Source organism: Malaclemys terrapin, chromosome 10, assembly GCF_027887155.1.
Source record: "Malaclemys terrapin pileata isolate rMalTer1 chromosome 10, rMalTer1.hap1, whole genome shotgun sequence".
NCBI classification, from domain to species: domain Eukaryota; kingdom Metazoa; phylum Chordata; order Testudines; family Emydidae; genus Malaclemys; species Malaclemys terrapin.
Genome location: NC_071514.1, coordinates 56,484,235 through 56,506,667, shown reverse-complemented (window position 1 = coordinate 56,506,667; position 22,433 = coordinate 56,484,235). Strand labels below are relative to the sequence as shown.

At 44.3% G+C, this 22,433-nt stretch overlaps 1 protein-coding gene across 2 annotated transcripts in view; it reads left to right on the top strand.

The window, feature by feature from the left end:
- The window catches only part of GTF3C1 (general transcription factor IIIC subunit 1), an 81,346-nt gene that overhangs the window by 19,542 nt on the left and 39,371 nt on the right, over positions 1–22,433 (top strand). The window contains exons 7-17 of one of the 2 annotated variants that reach the window (XM_054042472.1): positions 141–299; positions 6,230–6,345; positions 9,793–10,117; positions 11,009–11,220; positions 12,098–12,234; positions 13,913–14,066; positions 15,791–15,894; positions 17,586–17,773; positions 18,797–19,090; positions 19,720–19,865; positions 21,032–21,129. In XM_054042472.1, the coding sequence (XP_053898447.1) occupies positions 141–299; positions 6,230–6,345; positions 9,793–10,117; positions 11,009–11,220; positions 12,098–12,234; positions 13,913–14,066; positions 15,791–15,894; positions 17,586–17,773; positions 18,797–19,090; positions 19,720–19,865; positions 21,032–21,129 (1,933 nt within the window). Of the gene's footprint in view, positions 1–140; positions 300–6,229; positions 6,346–9,792; positions 10,118–11,008; positions 11,221–12,094; positions 12,235–13,912; positions 14,067–15,790; positions 15,895–17,585; positions 17,774–18,796; positions 19,091–19,719; positions 19,866–21,031; positions 21,130–22,433 lie in introns of both variants that reach the window. The other variant, XM_054042471.1, reaches the window with a different exon arrangement.

Here is a 22,433-nt window from a genome sequence, read left to right as displayed (position 1 = left end):
TAAGTTACTTAACTGGAATGTCATTCTGTTTGTCAATGCTGAGAGAAACGAATTAACTTATTTTTCATGTGGATCCCTCCTTTTCACCCATAGATTTTTGTTCAGTTATTTTACTAACCAGTAGTATCATGTGTTCTCAGGGACTGATGTCATGGTCCGATGCCTCAAACTAGTGAAGGAATTTCGAAAGAAAGTGGATGATTACCACGATGATGAGGAGGAAGAGATGATCACAAAAACTGTCCAGCCTGTAGATATTGTTTATGAGCGGGATATGCTTACGCAGGCTTATGAGCTAAGTAGGTAATGTAATCAGGTTCTGTGTGTGTATTCAGTTCATATGTTGTTACCTGCATGAAAATGAACTGAATATTTTCTTACTGGCTTAATTTTGAAATTGTCTTTACTTTGTACATTAGATTCTTGTGCATATCTTTAAAATGGGAAAAATAATTACTTTCTCCCACCCTTTGTCTCATCTGTTCAGAGCAGGATTGTCTTTTACCATGTGTGACAGTGTCTAGCACATTGGGCGCTCCTCTGTCCCAGTTTTGGTTGCTAGAAACTACCAGGATATAAAAATGAGATGTCTAAGGCTTGTTTGTGAACTCTTAAAAGGAGTATGGGTGCTTAATGATTAACAAAGCTTCCTTATTCAAAATGTCAGTTTGGCATTGGAGTAAAATAGTTAAGAAAAATGAGCCAAGAGTTTTAAAAACTTGCTAAAAATCTCTTCCCTCTAACAGCTCAATTTTTGCTCTCTTGGGCCCTTTCTACACTAGGAAATAGGTTGTTTAAAAATGTTACTTAGCCAGATAACATTTTTTTAAAGGAGGTTAAATTAAGTCCATACTATTTTTTTAAAACATGTTAGCTAATGTTTTTAAATATTGCCTCTTTTTCTAGGTTAGATGCGGCTTTGCCTCTTTGTCGTCACTTACACTAGCTCTCCAGGCCAAGCCTAGACAGGATTTGAATTTGTAATGGGGGAAAAAAATGCAGGACTTCTGTATCCATCATAGCAGTGGTGGCTGGTGCCCAGAGTAACTGGTGGGGCTGAAAGTAGCAAGCTACCTCAATTGCCATCACCTCTGTCCCTTCTCTGTAGACCAGAGATCGGCACCTTTGGCACGCGTCTCGCCAGGGTAAGCCCCCTGGCACGCCGGGCCGGTTTGTTTACCTGCCGCGTCTGCAGGTTCAGCCGATCACAGCTCCCACTGGCCGCGGTTTGCCGCTCCAGGCCAATGGGGGCGGCGGGACACGGCAGCCAGCACATCTCTCATCCCGCGCCACTTCCCGCAGCCCCCATTGGCCTGGAGCGGTGAACTGCGGCCAGTGGGAGCCGTGATCGGCCCAACCTGTGGACGCGGCAGGTAAACAAACCGGCCTGGCCAGCCAGGGTGCTTACCCTGGCGAGTTGCGTGCCAGAGGTTGCTGATCCCTGCTGTAGACTGTTTATATTTTCAAAGTGAAAAAGGGGGGTGGGGATGGGATCACACAGAAGCATGCTGATGGGGAATAAAGGAGGTTGGTGAGGAAGAAAAAGGGCTGCCCTCTTCCTTTTCCCATCCCTTCCCCTTTCAGAGTTAAAAAAAACAAAAACAAAAACAAACCTGACACCTTATAGTAAAGAGCGGGGTGTGAGAACAGCCACTCCTTTGTTGCTCTTAATCCAGGCCTCTCCCTTCATATCTAGCTCCACCCTAGCATTTTGCCTACTACCTCATCCACACTGTCACTTATTAAATGGCTTTGTTCCCCTGCACTCAGCCTTGTGTAAACGTCAATAGGGATCAGTTTTATGATTTGCCAGGGTACCAGTCAGATTTTAAAACTGAAATCTAATACACTAGATTTCAGCTTGATGAATGTTATAGCCAATGTTAGATGGAATCTAATAGATTAATAACCTCTTTTTATTGAGTCCAGGAAGCGTTAGTTTACTAATTTAATGACAGGTTCTTTTCAGGCCAACTTTTATCTTGGGCAGTACTTCTCAGATCAGTACACTGTGTTTCTCTTAACCAATCAATGATGTATTAATTCACCCAGAACCACATTAGTATACAATCAACAGTTCATCAATCAAGGGTAGACAAAACCACTGTTTTAGGCCTGTACTGAGCACAACAATATAATCTTACAAGCAGTTGTCATAGACTAGGGTTGAGGCTCAGCAGTTACTTTAATGCAAATCACCAAAATTTCTTGTAACGTTTACTTGTGATCATCAGTTGTGTAGTATCTAATACACTTATCACAATTCCAGTATTTCTTCGAGGAGTAAGAATATACGTGTCTGTAAGGCACTTCTAACTGCCTGCTATTTGAATGGTTTGGTGTCAAAGCAGAACATAAGAATGGCCTTACTGGGTCAGACCAAGGGTCCATCTAGCCCAATATCTTGTCTTCCGACAATGGCCAGTGCAGGTAATCATCAAGTGATCCATCCCCTGTCGCTCATTCCCAGTTTCTGGCAAACAGAGGCTAGGGACACCATTCCTGCCCATCCTGGCTAATATCCATTGATGGACCTATCCTCCATGAACTTATCTAGTTCTTTTTTGAACCCTGTTATGGTCTTGGCCTTCACAACATCCTCTGGCAAGGAGTTCCACAGGTTGACTGTTCGTTGTGTGAAGAAATACTTCCTTTTATTTGTTTTAAACAGGTTTAGAATATCAAAAGGAATTGCTTAAAATTATGGTTCATATCTCTCTTAGGCCAATTTGCTTGAACTTATAAAGCACAGCATTAGGGATGAAATACCATTTAAAAAGTTAATCCTTTAAACTATTAAAAATGGCATTTAAACAGTTAACTGATTAAGCAGCTGAGGCCAATTCTGCTGGCCAGCGCGGCAGGGGCCGATCCCACCGGCTGGGGCCACTGCTCCAGCCAGGTGGCGCTGCTCTGGCCAGGCAGCAGGGCCACTGGTGTTGGCCAGCTGGCCCGGGATTAACAGTTAAGGCAGGTTAACCGGTAAGACTAATACTTACTGGTCTAAGATATAGTTACTTGAGGTGTAGACTCAGCAGGCTAATCTTTGAAATGAAATCTCACCACTTAAACCAGGGATGGGGGGAAGAGTCCTTTCCACGCAGTTGTTCGAGGCATCGATTGCATTTAGGATTCTGCAGCTTTTTCATGGGTTCAATCAACTCTTGTTCCTGTTACCCTGGACGAAAAGAGTCTTTCCCCGCTCGATGAGCTGTGGGGTCCTCAGTTTTATATGCCATGATTCCAGGGGCCATTGGAGAGGGTCATCCTCTGGATTTCTGTTGGACACATGCCAAATAAGCATTCAGACTTCAGCTCTGTATCTCTGCTGCTTCCATTGGCATCCAGTAGATGGCATCTGTGTATAATGCATTTCTTCAATTCTTTCCTTATTGGAGGCCTTTTCTGTTTGATTAACTTCAAGGATTGTATTTCAGTATTAGCCCACATTATTAACTGGATTTCTGCCCTTTTTAAGCAATTTCTTTTAAAATTCAAAGACATACCCTAGTTTATATATTTCAACATCTTCCTTGTGTCATACAATTCCTTTAACTTCTAGAATGCAACATTTACAACAGGGGTTCTCAAACTGGGAGAAAATGTGCATATGGATAAAACCTCTGAGATATTCTGGCCTAGGCAATTAACAGTACTCTCATTTAGCAATTTTAATTTCTGTTCGTGTGGGAGATTGGTGCAAGTCTATCTTAATCCCAGAACATGAGAAGGGACACATCCAGGAATGAGGAAACTATATCAAGGAATAAAGTTGCTATCACATGGGATGAAGATATAGGAATACATCTTCATTGCTAGGATTAGGAGAACGATGGAATCCTTCCTTGAGCAAGAACAGTTCAGCTTTAGTAAAAAAATGAGGAGCAACAGATACCATGTTGGTAATTCAGCAGGAGAGAAGTGGCTAGAGTACCAACAGGATAGCAACAATTTTTAAGCTTCGGTTAAGGATTCTGCATTAGACTGTGGATCCTGTACCCTTCTCTTCCCTTTTTTGGTACCTGCCTTTCCTTTTTCAAATATGCCTGGATGTCATGATGTCAGACTGTTGAGTCTTACAGGTCATCCAGGAAGGGTACACCCTCCAATTCCATATCATACCCTCCCCCACCACTACCCTCCCTGTCTCTCTTGAGGAACCAATCTCACATGAGTCATGTGTCCAGAAATACTATCACTACTGGAGTTTGGAGCAGTAGAGCCAGTCCTCCTACCCTTCCAGGGAAAATGATTTTATTCCCTATACTGGACCTCAGGTTCCTTAACACCTCAATCAATACAAAATTCTGCATGGTGACTTTGGCATCTATCACACATTCATGAGATCTCATGGACTGGTTCAGTACCCTCAATTTGCAAGACACCTTTTCATGTTGCAATATCAAGAAACTTCTTCATTTCCAAGTACTACACAATCATCAATTCAGGGTTCTCCTGTTCAGCTTCTTCACTGCTCCTGGTGTTTACAAAATGCTTGTTTGTAGTATGTGCCCAGCTCCATCATCCGGGTATTTGTGTACCCATTCCTCAACGATTGGTTAATCCGCAGAAGATCAGCTCAGCAGGTCTCAGACTCAGTAAAATCAACCTTACATCTGTTCTCAAACTTAAATCTAAAGTTTGGTGTGGAGAAAGTGAATAAGGAAGTGTTATTTACCCTTTCGCATAACACAAGAACAAGGGGTCACCCACTGAAATTAATGGGCAGCAGGGTTAAAACAAACTATAAGGTAGTACTTCTTCACACAATGCACAGACAGCCTGTGGAACTTGTTGCCAAGGGATGTTGTGAAGGCCAGAGGTATAGCTGGGTTCAAAAAGGAATTAGATAAGTTCATGAAAGATAGGTTTATCAATGGCTAATAACCAAGATTTTCAGGGATGCAGCTCCATCGTCTGAGTGTCCCTAAGCCTCTAACTGCCAGGAGTTGGGTTTGGATGACAGGCAGTGGATCACTCAATAATTGCCCTGTTCTTTTCATTCCCTCTGAAGCATCTGGCACTGGCCATGGTTGGAAGACAGGATACTGAGCTAGATGGACCATTGGTCTGACTCAGGATGGGCATTCTCATGTTTTTATACTATCTTAATATAAAACATCTTGGTGCTTTCCTGAACTGTCTTTTTATTGCTGATGGCAGTGCTTCAAAGGGCAAATCAGTCTCCTCTCAAAAATTATCAAAATGGACAATAAAGTGTATAAAAATTTCCTACCTTATTAACAAACTCCAGCCAAAGTAACTGCTCATTCTGCCATACCCCACACAGCCTCAACAGTGTGCTTCAGTAGGACACCAATATCTGAAATTTGCAGAGGAGCAAATTGATCTTCATTGTATATTTTTTTCCAAGCATTATTCCTTGGTATCAGATTTCAGAGTAGATGCACAAATGGGAAGAGCAGACCTACAATCTCTGTTCAAATGAGCTCTGAGTCCCATCACCTCGATCTCTGAATTGCCTGTTAATCACCATGAGAGAGAGCCACGTGCACAGGAACTCAAAGAAGGAGGAATGGTTACTTATAGTAACTGTGGCTTTGAAAGATGTTCTTTGCATGTGGGTCCCATGACCCACAGCTCAGAGACTTTTTGAGATTCTGGATGGCAAGAAGGAACTGAGGGAGTGAGCAGGGTCACACTGCCTTTTATGCCCTTAGGAGAGGGGGCGCAAGGACATAAAGGGTGCATGCATGACCCCTTAATGGACCCTGCTTTTGAAGTTTCTGAACTCCTGTGCAAGGGGTGCTACCACACCATGAGTGGGATCCACATGCACAGAACATCTTGGAGAAGCACAGTTCAGTTACTTACCTTATAGTAACTTTTCTTTTCACAGCTAACCACTCAAATTTGCACTGGCAGACTTAACTCTGCCCCTTGTGAACTTGCATTATGGTCTTCTTTACTAAATTAGCACATACTATTTCACAAATATAATGTAGTAGAAATCTTTTTTACAGTCTTAGATGCGCATATTCTATTGTACAACACTGTATTATGTGTGTATGCCAGTGAAAATGATTTATAGTAGTAAGTATTGAAGTAGACATTCTGATGTATGTTTGAAAATCTTAAGCTTTTAAGACAATGATGTTCAACAGTTGTTCAGGCCGGATCTGATGGCCTCTGCATCTCAGCCAGATTGTTTCAGTATGAGGTGATTCCTGTAAACTTAAGTTTAAACTTTTTTCCCTCCCTAAAACAGTTGAAAGTAGGGGAACCAAAGGAATTTCTCAGGCAGAAATTCGATCGGCTATGAATGTGGGGAAGCTAGAAGCACGGATGCTTTGTCGTCTTCTAGAGAGATACAAAGTTGTCAAGGTAATGTCTTGTGGATTAAAATGAGATTAAAGACAGGGTTACATCTACCATCATTGTGGAAATAAATTATAACTTACTGGTCACTTTTTCTCAAAAAAGAGAAAAAATAAAAAGGGATTTGAAGATGGCTGGTGAAAAAAGAGGCCTGTAGTTTAGAACTGAGACAGATAAGGGATAGCATATGAAAAATAATGAATGGTGAAGGCAGTATTTGAAAAATTAATTCAACATCAACAGCATAGAATTTTAAGGTGTTTAGGCATTGTTGTGCTCAGCATTGCAACACATGACTGATTTGGTATCCTAAATCTCATTTCTGAAATGGATTTAGGCACTTAGGAGCCTAAATTCCATTGACAGTTGAAAATGAGATTTAGGCTCCTAAATCAATTAGGTGTTGCAACGTTGAGTGCAGCCATGCCTAATACCTTTAAAAATCTAGGCCTAAACCTACTTGCCAAGGTGCAATACACAAATTCCCCAAGCCATGCCCCTCCTTGCCCAGTCCCTGGTTAGCTGCCCCAATACTTAATTTACCTGTACATGATAGGAGACAGAAAATGCTGGCTTTTTGAAAATGGCACGGGCTCGCCTAGATGAGAGAGTGGGAAAGAAGATATGGAAATTGAGTTTGACCCCCAGAATTCAAATCCTTTCCAGCTGACTTCAGTATGTATCCCATAATACACAGGGAGAAAAGTCCCGGAATGTGTAGAACCCAGAAGTGAAGCAAAGCACCATGTGGTACTCGCCCATAGTGGTGTACAGTCCCCATGTAGACACAGTTACATGTATTGGATCAGAAAACAGTTGACGGTGTGTACACAATCAGTGCATACACTCTAATACGCAAAAACTCTGTGCAAGGTAAACCCCCCGGCATAGATAAAGCTTTAGTAGCTTCTACTGAGAGACCTTGTCAAAAGGCCTTTTGAAATTTAAATAAATTGTCAATTGGTTCTCCTTTATCTGAACATGTCACTAAAGTAACAAAGAATTCTAAGAGATTAGTGATGCATTATTTTCCTTTGAGGAAGCTATGGTGTTAAACCCTGTCATACCTTGATCTTCCAGGTTTTTTCTTGTTCTAGTTTTAACTATCATTTTAACCAGTTTCCATATAAGGCTTACTGGACAATAATTGCCTGGATCACCCCAAGAGCCTTTTTTTAAGTATAGGTACATTTGCTACCCTCCAACCCTTCAGTATAGCAGTTGTTTTAATAAGATTTCGTGTCATTGTGGCCAAGAAATTCGTAGGATTTAAAAATATATATATATTCCCAGGATTCATATCTAGAGTTACTGTATATAAGATTATAAAAGGGATATAAACATGTTTCAGGACATAAACCAACCATTCATTGATTGGGGTGGAGGTAGGAAGAAATTCCTTAAGTGTTTGTTCTGGGCTTTTCTACACTTGAAACATCTGGTTCTGGCCACTGTCAGACCAGATAATGGAGTAAAAGGACCCCTGGTCTGATCCAGCCTTGTAAATCCCATATTCCAGTAACTTCACAGAGAATTAAGATTCTAGAAGAGTATGCATCAAACTGATTAAGAAACAAATACCTTGGTGTAGTAGGTCCTAGCCGGGGCTCGACCCTTCCGGACAGGAGGGGAGCCACACCGACTCACTACTGTGGGAACAAGCAGTCAGTTAGTCCCGAAACTCCGGCTCTTTAGTGCAGAGTCGGAGCAACCACAGTTAAAGCTCAGGCCCTTGACTGCAGGGGCTGAGCGAGCAAATAGATCAGAGCCCAGGCCCTGGATCCGGGCGGGGCAAACACAGTTAGCTCAGGCCCTTGGTTGCAGGGGCTGAGCGAGCAGGCAGTCAGAGCCCAGGCCCTGGATCAGGGCGGGGCAAACACAGTTAGCTCAGGCCCTTGGTTGCAGGGGCTGAGCGAGCAGACAGTTCAGAGCCCAGGCCCTGGATCAGGGCGGGGCAAACACAGTTAGGCTCAGGCCCTCGTTTGCAGGGAGCTGAGCGAGTGAATAGTTCAAAGCCCAGGCCCTGGATCAGGGCGGGGCAACACAGTTAGGCTCAGGCCCTTGTTGCAGGGGCTGAGCGAGCAATAGTTCAGAGCCCAGGCCCTGGATCAGGGCGGGGCAAACACAGTTAAGCTCAGGCCCTTGTTGCAGGGGCTGAGCGAGCAAATAGTTCAAAGTCCAGGCCCTGGATCAGGGCGGGGCAAACACAGTTAGCTCAGGCCCTTGTTGCAGGGGCTGAGCGAGCAAACAGTTCAAAGCCCAGGCCCTGGATCAGGGCGGGGCAAACACAGTTAGGCTCAGGCCCTTGTTGCAGGGGTTGAGCGAGCAAATAGTTCAAAGCCCAGGCCCTGGATCAGGGCGGGGCAAACACAGTTAGGCTCAGGCCCTTGTTGCAGGGGCTGAGCGAGCAAATAGTTCAAATAAGGTACGCCTAGGCTTCTGTAGCCGAGTGTTGGGTGAGGGGGAAGCCTGCCACCTGTGCGGAGGGTGGCAGGGGGGAACGCAGGCCCACCCACTCCACTGCGTTCCAGCCCGGGGCCCTAACAGCGGTTGCTGCCGCTGCTGGTCAGTGGGGTATCCAGACCGCAACACACTGACATAGGCTCACACTCAGTTGCAGCCGGACCGGGGTCGGCTACCCCGGGCTACTTCCGTGATCCCCCTCAAAGCCTACCTCGTTCGTTGCGCCGGGATCGGGCCAGTCCACCTGCATGGGCTCCTCTCTGCCCGGGCTCGGCGGCAAGTCTGGTAGCTCTGCCGGGAAGTCCGGCCAATGGTCCTCAGGCGGCTCCTCTGGATAGCAGCAGGGGCGAAGGGGTTCGGGTCCAGTCTCACCCTCAGGGTTAGTGGGGTGCGGTTCCCAGGGATTCTCCCAGTAGCGGGCGTGAACGGGCTCCGGCAGCTCCTCCTTGTAGCGGGCCCGGGGTAGCTCAGGCCAGCTAGGGTCCAGGCCTCGGTCTTCGACGGTCTCCTGGCCGGGAGCTCCCGGCCGCACGTCTGCTCCCTCCGGTGGCTGGCCGCCGACTGAGCTCTGGCGGCCGGCCTTTATACTTCCTGTCCCGCCCCTTGACTTCCGGGGGGCGTGGACAGGCGGTGGTGGTCCCACCCACTCTGGTGCCTGCACGTGGGCTCCCTCTTCCGGACAGGACGGGAGCCACACCGACTCACTACACTTGGTTTTGTTCAGATGTCTCCAATACAGAATAAGAGAAAATATATCGTGGTATGTGATTGTTTTCTATGCAGGATACAGAATTTTTGTGTAAACAGAATGTTTCTCTGTTTTCCATGAGCTGCCAGCGTGGCCGGCCTAGTTGTTTAAGAATAGGGATTAAAGCTTTGGGAGGTGGGGCTATGAGGAGGAGGAGTTCAGAATCTGGGTGTTCAGAGGACAAGGATAACGGAGGGAGAAACGGAAGAATTTGCCAAAATAATGACTTTCAGTCCTCTTAGGGATTTATGGAAGATGAAGGTCGGCAACGAACAACAAAGTATATTTCACACGTTTTTGCAGAAGAAAGTGATTTAAGCCGTCAGTTTGAGAGGGAGAAGGCCCGGAGTGAACAGTTAGCAACAGTTAGCTTGGCTCTAGTGCACGAAGACTCCCTGCCTGAGGAAGATCTGTCTCCTGTAGAAGAAGACACTTTCCTCTCAGAATCAGATAATGAGGAAGAGATGAAATACAACAAGAAACGAGAAAAAGGAGTGAAGGCCAACTCAGATTCACTGCTGAAATTCAGTTTCCGAGATGGTCCACATCAGTCAACTCCAGCTAAAGGTAGAGAATGGTTCTCTGGGGAGCCTGGCTTTCTCATGTAGGTTTCCTTTGGAGAAAATGGAGAGGACATCAGGTTTGTTTTAAAAAAAAAAAAAAAAAAAAAAAAAGTCTCTTCTGCAGCACTGCCTGCACCCTGTTTGTGGTTGGTGTTCTCTCCCCAAACCTTATTGTATTGTTGGGGGGCAAGGGTGACACATTCATTCCTAATTCCACAGTCTCTTCCTTCTGCTGGGGAGTTGGAACACCTTCCTTGCCTAAGGCTGCTAGACTCTTGGGAAACTGGTGTAGGGCTGTGGCACAGGTGCTTCTTCCCAGTCCCATGTGCATTCCCATCCATCTCTCCAATGAGCTGTGGGAAGGGGTCACCTGACCTGCCATAGATTTATAGAAAGGCTGCAGAGGTGCATGTTGTGAACTCCTGCTCTTTTCATGCTCCAGGGGAGGTTCCTCTCAGGCAAGACAGTCTTTGAAGCGGGAGACAACCTCCTCCCCCCCCTCCCCCCTTTCTTCAGGCCGCAGCTGCTGACCAAGCTAATCCTACCCCCTACTATCAGGTAGGAATCTACCTGGAGAGTCTTTTACCTGCAGTCAGGGAGGGGGGAAATGAGCATCACCTGGATGATGTAAATGTCCAGAATTCACTCAAATAATATTTAGATTTTTAATACTGAGCATAGCTGTTTACTCTCCCTGAGCCTCCCTGTTTCCTGCAATGGCCTTATCGGATAGAAGATGCTTGAAGAGTATAGCAGGAGACACTTTAAGCAAACCTGTCTGCAGGCCTGGGCTAGGTCCCTGTCATCTAGGGAATGGCTGGGCCGTGGGAAAACCTGTAGCAACTGGACAATGAAGTGGCCAGCCTAACTGGACTTCTCGGTGTTCTTAAATTAGGCTGCAAGTTCCAAGCCACGAAGACCCCAGTGCAGAAGCTGCCTTCCCCCCGCCTTCTTGAAGATCCCGATGAGCTCCCTGATGGATTTGCAGAGGAGGATTCTAGTTTGGACACTATAAAGCAGGACTCTAATCTCTCTCTAGGCACTCATTCCATAGATGAAGATGGGGATATGGCTGTGATTGAGGAGGTCAGACTTGAGGACCCCAAGGTACGATATTATGGCCTGATACTTGCTGTCTTGTTGGTACAGCTGCTTGAAGTATGAGAATTCCTGCAACATTGGGCAGGTGACCCTCTGAGTGACAGTTTTCTACTTTTCATAGCAAGACTTCCAGTTACAATCCCTTTGTTTCACATTGGTTATTTTGTCCCTCTGCTTCCCCATCTCCCTGCACACATTCAGCCTGGTTCTGTTTAAAGGTTATCGGCAGCCTAGTTGAGTCATGCAGTTCAAAGTTTAGGCAGTGGAATGAGAGGATGAAACTGCATTCATAGGAACTTCCCCATTGTCAGTCTTTCAGCTTTGGGGGCTTGGGAAATGCCACTCCTTGCTTGCACGCTGAGCAGACTTTCTTCTTCAGTCGCTGTGCACATTGATCGCCACTTACCTAAAACACTCAGAAACAAGCATAGCCAAATGCCGTAGGGCTAAAACTGAGTGAGATTTGTAGGAAGAGCTAGCATGTGCTAGACCTAAAGTCATCCTGAAGTTGGAGTGGTAGAGATCTGGTGCTGAAGGTTCAGGGTTCAAAACCTGATGGTGTTGCATGATTTGGGCATGGTTATTGAAGTTTGGTGGAAGATAGACCAGTTGTTTAGGACACAAGCTTCAGACATGGGAAAGCTGGGTTCAGTTCTCTGCTCCACCAGACTCCCTGTATGACCTTGGGCAGGTCACTTAGTCTGTGCTTCAGTTCCCATCTACGAGATGGGAATAAATAGTACTGCTCTGCCTTACCAGGATGCTGAGTAGGTAACACATTAAAGTTGAGAGAGACTCGGATACTATGGTGATAGGGGGGCAGACAGGAACTCCTTGAGTTTGTACAGACTGAATTTCCTCTCTCCGTGCTCTTCACTAGAAGAATGCTGAGCAAAAGAAGGAAAAGCGCTCCAGAACCACTGCAGTGGAGAGATCTCATGAAACATACCGGCTACTGAAGCGCCGAAATCTCATTGTAGAAGCTGTCCGAAACCTCCGCTTAATCGAAAGCTTGTTCACGTAAGACAGGATCTGAAAGCTGTTTACTTGTTTAGTGGGAGCGTGAAGCATTATGGTAGCACAATCACTGCTTTGAAAAGTCTGTGCACTTCATTACATGGTGGTTGATCCTGGTTTCCTGTTGGCAGCATGTTCTGTACTGTAGGAATGCAGGTATTTACAGTTTCAGAATAATTGCACCTTTTGACCCCCTCCATGGTCTGCTCAAGGAATGCCCTCAAAGCCTCTAGTCCATCTCCCTACTGAGCACAGGTATAGGTTTGCAGCCCCTTTATTCTTCACTGTGTTTATCCCAGCAGGTCTGACTAAAGTCTAACCCCTGCACTTCACTTTGTTTCAGAGGGCTATTAGCTGTATGCCAGCAGCTACGAGTAACAGAGTTCTGTCAAAGCACAGTACATTTATTTTAGGATAAGTCTGACACAATAAACATATAAACAATAAAAGGTCTAATTGCATATATAAGCTTCTTCAAGTGATGGTCCCTATGAGTATTCCACGTGTGGGTGCAGATGCACGCCAGGCGCTTGAGTCCGGAAGTGTTTCTTAGCAATGTTAGTTGACCCACACATAAGTAGTGTGTCTCCTTGTGCTCCCAGCCGAGGGTGTAAGAGGTAGTGTGGGTTGATGCCTCCCCAGTTCCCTCTTACTGCCGCCTGGCCTGAGTCGGAACCCACTGTTTCTTCATGCTCTTTGTTTTCTAAGAATGACTTACTTCTGCCTAGTTGTAAATAGTTTGCACATAGTTTTTCTTAGTGTTTAGATCAGTTTTAGTATAATTAGTTTAGGTCTCTTCCCCGTTCAGGGATGTATTCTGCCCCCCACCCCTGTTCGGGACTATGCCCTGGATTCTGGGCTTAAAAAACTGTTTCCTGACTGCACTCCTTCTCTGTGAGCAGTGAGCACCGGCAATGCCTTTACTGCCTGGGTGAGGCACACATTTCAGCTTACTGCATTATCTGCAAATCCTTCTGCCCCAGACCTGGGAAGCCCACGAGCTCTGCCTTTGTAAATATCTGATGAAAGAAGCGATGAGACCCAGGGTGCACTCAGTCCAGGCTCGGGAGACCCCCCCTATACATAGATGACATTTAAATTATCCTACCATAGCTGATCTAACGCCCCATTGAGATGTATGAGGCAGTTTGCAACCCTGAGCGATTGTTTCGGGGTTTGCAGATGCAGCCAGAAATCATTGCCATGATGCACACTCCTTTCACATTTTCAAGTTATTCTACACGGCCATAAGCATTAAACTTACCTTTTTTAAAATGAAAGCTGAGATTCTGGAAAACAGGATGGCAACCTCAGAAGAAGAGCTGGGTTGTTCTTATGGCACAGCCTAGCCAAGTTCAAGTCTCGGTTTAGTTACTGGTTTAAAACCAGAACAAAATCTTTATGACATCAGGCACATACCACACTGCAGTTGCTGTATCTCAGCCACTGTTTCTAAACACGTCACAATTTAAGTTTGCCAGAGGATGTTGGTGACTAAATGTTCCTTTCAGGCAGTGACAAATGGAGCTTTCAAATGTGGGTTGAGCGGCCTGCGGCAGTTTGGTGTAAGGTTAAAAATAGAACTAATTTTGAACACAAACTCACTATAGATTTTGCAGCTTTAAGCAGCATGGAAATGTCACTGCTGCTAAGAAGTGTAAGATGCTGTTTCATGTTCTAGGCTTCAGAAAATGATCATGGATCAGGAAAAGCAAGAAGGTGTTTCCACTAAATGCTGTAAGAAGTCCATTGTTCGACTGGTACACAAGCTTTCCCAAGAAGGGCTCGTCAGACTCTACCGCACAACAGTCATTCAAGATGGCATTAGCAAAAAGGTAGCTTGTTGCTCTGAGTCTCTGCTGCTGGGAACTGTGGCAGCAAAATGGCTGCTTATACTACATATTATCAAGCTATTCTTGGCCATTTTTAAATTTAGAACTAAATGACATAACAGGTAGATCTCTCAGCATATTATATTAAATATTCTCCAGTGTCGACACCCATCAGGCCTTTCTTGTAGAAATACTTTGTTTTATTAGTAATACCCCAAAAAAAGCTACCCAGAGATTACACTCAGCAAGCCAAGACTCCTCCTAATTAGTACTTGGAGTTTCCCATTGTCACTTCTCTGGTAACTTGGCTGGTTGCTCCCTCTCAGCATAGTTCAGACTGTCAAACAGTTCCCTTCTTTAGCCCTCTCTTGGAAAGTAAGAGCATGTGAAAACTTCATAAGTTAACCTTTGGGAATTTTCCCAAGCTTGATCTTCATCCAAAATGGTGTGTGTTCTTTAAGTTTAAACAAAATTAGTTGGGGATTGGTCCTGCTTTGAGCAGGGGGTTGGACTAGATGACCTCCTGAGGTCCCTTCCAATCCTGATATTCTATGATTCTATGAAAATCTCTGCATCTGTTCTTGAGTTTCGTGGAGGTAAAAACAAATTCTTTAATTTGAAATAATGATTGGAACTTCTTTCACACAACTCAAACTGGTGCTTGCTATGTAAACAGTCTTCAGTGAGGAGGAGTGTACACAATCATGAGTGAAAGTTACTGTTTGATAATGATCCACTGAAAATTACCTGCTGAGCATGCACAGTAGAAAGTTTGTGAAATCTAAGTGCCTGATCTGAGAGAAGTCCTCAAGGTGCACTCCTTCTAATAGGAATTTGTTAGTGTTACGGACTTTTGAAGTCTTTCATACACTTTTCAGCCTGTTACTAGCATTCAAAGCCAGATGGGACCATTGTGACCATCTATTCTGACCTCCTGTGTAGCAGAGGCCAGAGAGCTTCCACAAAATAATTTCTAGAGCACAGCTTTTAGAAAAACGTCGAATCTTGATTTTAAAATTGTCAGTGATGGAGAATCCACCAAGACCCTTGGTAAATTGTTCCAATGGTTATTTACTCCCACTGTTAAAAATTTACACCTTATGCTGCCCTACAGGGTTATGTTCCCCTTTATGTATTTAAGATGTGTTTTAAAATTATACAGATTTCACAGTTGAGGCAGTTTTAATTACTTTTTTTGGCTTTATTTTTTTCTTAAAAAATTAGGGAACATTTCTAAATGTATATGGTTCTCAAATGTAATATGGGCCACACCTACTTGTTCTGTTCCTCCGTCTCCCTCTGGGATATCAAGCCTCATGGGGGCTCAGGTCTGAGGGCAGCTCCTGTCTCCTCTCTTCCTCTTATGTAGTTGGCTCCTTGTCCCTGGGTCAAATCCTGCTCCTACTGAATTCCAGGGGAGTTTTGGCATTGACCTCAGTTGGGCCAGGATTTCAGCCTAGCTTCAGCTGCTTTTACTGGCTGCTCTTTACAGTGAAAAGTCCAGACAAGGCAGCTGAAAACAACTGCACCATGTGACCAGCCAGTTGATCATGGACCATCAACAAGTGATGTGAAGATCACAGCTTGGGAACCGTTAATGTAAAACATAAAGGATGTGCAGGGCATCAGATAATACTGCTTTTGTATGGTGATTAATTTCTATTTGCTCTGAAGCCGTACAAGTAAATCTCCTCTATACACTCTTCTGTTTTGACTTTGTTGTACAGGTAGAGTTTGTAGTTCACCCTTCGGTGAATCCTAATGACCCCCTGGTAAAAAGTGCCATTGAGCAAGTGCGCTTCCGGATCTCCAACTCAAGCACAGCAAACAGGCAAGTACTGACGACAATTCAGTGACTCCAATATTTGCAGTCTGAGATTCCTGTAATTTCCATCCTATTTGTTCATTTCCTCAGTTGTGCCACCATATAATGCATAGGGCTATTCTGTCTTATGTCCTTGAGTCTTGTTTGATTATTTATCTCTACATTTGTCTGTGACACAGCTGGGTGGGTTAGCTGAGCCACTCACAAACAGTGATGAATTTTTTTGAAGTATTAGCTTCACTTTGTTTGGAGAAACTGAGGCACAGAAATTTGAGACTTACTGAAGCTCACACAGGAAGTCTAATAGAGCCAGAAATAGAACGCAGATCTCTTGAATCCCAAGCCTTAACTCAAAGACTAACCTTATAAGCCTGGCAGTTCTGATTTTTCAGCAGGTCTGCTGGTATCAGCCTCACTTGTTCTAGCAAGTCATAGGGACAGGCCCCAATTAAAGATCTTATGTCTAAAGAGTACGTTATTGTAAAGAGGCATGTGACATCTGCTTTCTGGTTTTTTGTTCGAAACTATGAATGTCTCATGCCAGATACACTTCACTAGCTTAGTGGTTACCTGTATCCTGTTGTTGAACAGAGACAGCCTCCCCCAATTGCTTCTTGCACATTTACAAAATCCAGGCCAAGAGGATACTTGACAGCCTCTTGATTGCTTCCCTCCCTGGTCACATGCATTCAAACAGAGTCCAGCCTGTGGCAGCGCGCGAGAGCCACTGCTTCCTACACACACACCTATCCCGGGGGTCATGAAATACCTGATGGCCTCCTGACTGATTCAGAAGTAGTAGGGAAAGGACATCTCCCCTGACTTCTTCCCCCATCACCTGGGGACTACTCCTTCCACATGCATGTCACTAGGAGGGGGGCCCTTCCTGCTAGCTTTCATGACACACCATTACCCAAAGGCTTGAGGTGCCCCAGACTATCAACTGCAGCTGGAGGTGTCCTCCTCAACACTTCTTACCCCTTGCAGGGGAGAACTGATTCCTGGTGCTGCTTTTCCATTTGAGATTCACATTCCATTTAGATAACAGGCTCACACATCTGTTCAGTGGAGGAGTCATACTTCACAATCTTAATCATTCCTCACTTACAGCTGTTGTCTCCTACAACATATGAAACTGTTACTATCCTTTGGAGAATCACAGCCTAAGGTAGCGGCACCTCTTGTTGCTCCCTGCACACTCTCCCCTTTTGAAGCTTCTAGCTGATGCTTCCTGTGTTTGGAGTGACTTCTCTCTTGTAGCAGTCATAAGGGCTTGTCCTGGTGGCTTTGGGAATGGTGTTTTGTGTAGGGCTTTGGAGCTGTGCTCTGGCTCCGCTCCAGCTCCAGGCAAAAACCTGCAGCTCCACTGCTCCGGAGCTGCTCCGGGCTCCGCTCCAAAGCCCTGGTTCTGTGCAGCCCACTGCATTGTCCATTCAGTGAAATCCTTTTGTTCTTTGCAAATAGACTCACATCCTTCACCAGGAGACCCCCTACTATTTCCCTGGTGAGAGCAAACATGCAAAACCCTTTTTCTCAGTAATGATTTCCAAGGAGAGGAGTTAGTCTTGGTTTTGTATTAAGATTTTCTTGCAGAACAGTGACTGTCACCTTGGCTAGTGATTGTTTGCAGAATTAATTATATTAGTGCCTGTTTGACTTTACTAATGTACCAATATTGCTGTGTGATTTTTATATAGGATTAAAGTTCCCCAGACACCAACACCCCAAGAGCATTTAGAGGAAGATAGTCTGGGGCAAGAGACTGCTGCTGTATCAGGGGAAATGCAAGGAACCTTTCCCTCTAACGCTGAAAATAATGGCCGGGCAAGGAAAACTGATGAGAAAATGGGCATAATGCAGCTAAAAAATTATCACCCTGTTACAGGTAAAACTAACTTCTACTCATCCGTCAAATAATTCAGACAACTGGAGAAACTTTTCCATTTCTCAGATACAGGGTGTGAGAGATCCTCACACTTCAGATTTGTGCCCTAGAGTGAAATCCTAGGGGAACTTCCTAGGTTCAGTGTGCCAGAGCCATTGGCAGTGAAATGTAGTTGCCCCTAGTGCTCAGGTAGTTCCTATGTGATGTGACTGCAGTTGGAAAAATGTTCCCATAGGTGGCTATGCCCAGCTCTTCATCAACAATTAAAGACTCCCGTTCCATCCACAATCACCAACAGGGATGCTAAAACTATAGCTCAGTTGGTCACTTACTATAATATAAGGGTTTTTTTCTATAGCCTTTGCTTCACATGCACTGTGTACTACTGTGTGACAATAAAGTAGTACAGAAAAATATGCATTAGAGCATACTAAAACAAGACTTCAGTGAAGTAGAACAGTTCTAGGCAGTGCTGGCAACAACTCTTAAAGTTAGGATTGCTGAATGCGTTACAGAAATATTTATTGAACTTTTCTGCATCATTATTAACAATTTTACCATCTTCGTCTAATAGTAGGCCAATACCTTTGTTTTGTTCCTGATCTACTTAAAAATTCCTCCTTGTTGTTCTGGGCCCTGCCAACCATGAATTTTTCCCTGATGTCTTTTAGTTTCCCTTATCAATTTTCTACACTTCATAACTTCTGATTTATATTGATCGCTGTCATCTTCTCCTTTCTTGTGTTTGTTATATATTGCATTTTTATTTCTAATTGCGTCCTTCTATTCCCCTCTTAACCGGAATGGGCTTTTGCACAAAATTCTTATTTGTGATTTTGGCTTTTGGGCCATCTGATAAACTCCTCTTAAACAGCTTCCAACTTTCATGCACATTTGTGTGTCTAAATTTTTCCTCCCAATCAATTTAACTTGTAATTTCTCTCAGTTTTAGGGAATTAGCCATTTTATCTTTTTAATCTATTTTGTCTTTGCATTCAGTGGTTCATCTTCTTTTCTTCGCAGTTCCAGGACTTGGGCGTTCTCTTGGCTTTCTTCCCAAAATGCCTCGGTTAAGAATGGTCCACATTTTCCTCTGGTACCTAGTTTACGGACATCCTTTAAATGGGCAGCAACAGAAAGCATGCTATGATGGTGAGAAAAGAGACAGCCCACAGATACTGGACGCACACACTGCTGTACCTGAAACCCATCCAGGTGCATCAGGAGATGAGGAGGAGGCTGCACCAGAAACTACGTGCATGGGGAATCATGAAGTCCCTGCACGGGAGTCTGAGGTAGATCTGTGTAACGAGACAGGTAAGAACTGGCTCCTTATCAGACCAGGACTGTGTCTACATGGCGGAATTCTTGGGGTGGTGGACGAGGGGGGGAATCCTCACCACTTTTAATGCCAGTTACTCACTGAGCATGCGCTGAAATGTTGTTACAATTGCTTGTAACACCACCTCCTCAAAGCTTACTTAAGGCACTGGCCCTCATTAAAGGATTGGTACTGCCATAGTTTAGAATTTCAGACTTCAGCTGTGGATGCTGTAGCCATGATTAAAATGTGGGGCACATATTGGAAATGGAGAACATGTACTTTTGCGAACTAAAAAAAGGAGGTGGTTTGGACCTAAGGCTTTTGACTGGATTAAGCCAACAACTCACTGCCTTAGTATAGGAAGAAGATTCTCCTATGCGCAGGTTATTCCATAATTGTCCATGGCAGGGATTAGTGCACCTCCCTCTGAAGCTTCTGGTACTGGACACTGGCAGAAACAGGATGCTAGTCAAGGTGGACTGCTGCTTTGAATCTGTATTGCAGTTCCTATGTTTGTTTACAAACGTAGACCTGGTTTCAGATTTCTAATACTTAACTGGTCCCCAGATAGGACTAATAATTTTGTTCCATCTGTGACTCTAAACCAGCATCCTTTCTCTAGTGTATGTGGATGATATTTCGTGGATGCGCTACGTCCCTCCTCTCCCAGTACACAGGGAATTTGGGTATGGCTGGGCTCTTGTTAGTGACATTCTTCTTTGCCTACCTCTCTCCATCTTTATCCAGATAGTGCAAGTTAGCCACAAGGTACTGTGCTTTCATTTTGCAATTTATATTCTGTATGATGTAATGTCCAGTGTTGTTTAACAGTACTTTACAAAGAAGCAGACATGCTTAGTCTGTATTATCTGCTCTTAAGACTATATAATCAATTTCAGCTGGTAGTCCATAGAAATTTAACTTCAGTTTTTGCCAGTTTGATTCTGGAAGAAAATAATCAATCCAAGATGAGCAGCACTCTAGTGCTATTGATTCATAGGACAATAATTTGCATGTGACTTATTGAAGACTTCACAGAACACAGCTTTTGCCTGGTAAAATGAATTAACATGACTAATGATTAGCTACTTTGTATGTACTGGAAATTCATAGATTCCAAGACCAAAAGGAATCATTGTGATTATCTAGCTCTGGGGTCGGCAGCTCCCAGTGGCCACGGTTCGCCGTTCCTGGCTTTTTGCAGCTCCCATTGGCCAGGAATGGCGAACCATGGCCACTGGGAGCTGCGGGGGCCGTGCGTGTGGACGGTCAACGTAAACAAAATGTCTCGCGGCTCGCCAGCGGATTACCCTGATGGGCCGCATGCTGAAGGTTGCTGACCCCTGATCTAGCCTGACCTTCTGTATAACACATTCCAGAGAGCTTCCCCAGACTAATTCCTAGAGCAGATCTTTTACAAAAACATCCAATCTCTATTTAAAAATTGTCAGTGATGAAAAAGCTACCTCCACCATGGGTAAATTGTTCCATGGCTAATTGCTCTCACTGTTAAAAATGTACGCCTAATTTTGAGTCTGAATTTATCTAGTTTCAACTTCCAACCAGCTACTGGATCTTGTTGTACCTTTTCTGGCTAGATTGAAGAGCCCACTATAAATATTTGTTTCTCGTGTAGGTACTTATAGACTGTAAGCAAGTCACCACTTAACCTTCTCTTTCTCAAATTAAATAGATTGAGCTCCCTTAATCTATCACTATATGGTATGGTTTTTAATCCTTTAATCATTCTCATGGTTCTTCTCTGAACATCCTTCTTGGTCCTGATATTTGTTATTAAAAAAACAAATTCTGAAGGCAGTTGTCACACTTGAGAGTGATACTTTGAAGACTAGTTAATCTCTAGTAAGTGTTCTGATAAAATTTCAGTCAGTTTTCACATTTTGATAATCTTATCGTAAAATAATTATTTTTAGGTGGATGGTCTTGAGGATTTTTTAAACAATCCTCTAAAAAAACACACACTGATCAGATGTCTTCCGAGGTCAGTCCGACAGCAGCTTCTTTATAAGAGGCAAGTACCTGTGATGGTGGGATGTGTCACACTAAGTGGCTGTGGAGAGGAAGTGGGGCTGTTGATTGTTCTCCCAAAGACTACACTGGGCAAACTCTTTGCCCAGAAGAACTTTATGCTCTAAAAGATGAAAAACAGACGGGTAAAGTGACTGGGATCTGGGAAGTTTGTCCATGTCATCAGAGAACGAACAAATTTTTCACATCAGTCAGGTCTCTAGGGAGACAGGGGGAGCATTGCGACAGGTGCTGATCTAATTGGTTCTGGGCTCATTCAGAATATCAGTTGGTTCAGGGCATGTGGTCAGTTAAAGAGCAGTGCCAACTGGCTAGCACTCTGGCCTGGACAGTTCACCTTATGGCACTGTCTTCTCTCTTCCCAAAGGAGAACATCCTGATTTGTCAATTAATTCATCCACCATGCTGTGTCAGCGAACAGAGTGGCACAGGCAACTTTAAATCTGGAATTTCCTAAATTTTGGGTTCTTGATTTTACAACTGTAATGTTTTTAATGTAAGTTCCTAAATTTTAATAAAAAGCAATTTGAGAGAACAGAAATTTCATCATGTGGGACTGTATCAACCCACCACGTGAGTCAGCAGGATTGGAACTTTTAGCTACACAGCACAGACTTCCATTTGAACTAATGTATTGGTGGTAGCACTGGGAGGCTGTTATCCTCTGTGAACCAGCCAGCAGAGGACGATGAGACAGAGGAGACAGACTTTGCCAGTGGGTGTCATAGTTTGCTATACAGCGAAGGAATGCTGAGACGTAGGAATTTGGGTTCTGTTCTAAATTCTTGAGATTAACTTCTAATGGTTACTACTCTTTTCCCCATCTCTGCTCCAAACCAGCCTATCTGCTCGTATCACACCCAGCCTGTCCCCCTGCTTGTCACCCTCTACATTCCAGGAGGCAGCTTCCTCTTTCTCCTCCATGCCTCCTGGGCACCAGCATGGGAAGTATTGAGAGAACAGCACAGACGCTCTTCCTGCTCTCTATTCTAGTGCTTGGCACCATAGCAGTCCCCATTACTATAGCAGTCCCCATGAGCGTGGAGGAGCAATTGCAGGGAATGTACTTCTTGGCTCCTGCAGCCCTGAGTAAGAGCAGGCTCAAAGCAGATGAAATCTTCAGAGATTTTTAACTGCCAGCCTCAAACAAATCTTTTCCATGCATATGCAAAGTGATTTTTTTCAGAAGCTTATAACTTGCCAAATTTGGATGGATCTTCATGGAAACACCAGAAAGCACCTTTCTGATCCCAGCAGCCCCTTCTGACAAATTTCAAGTTCGTGCTT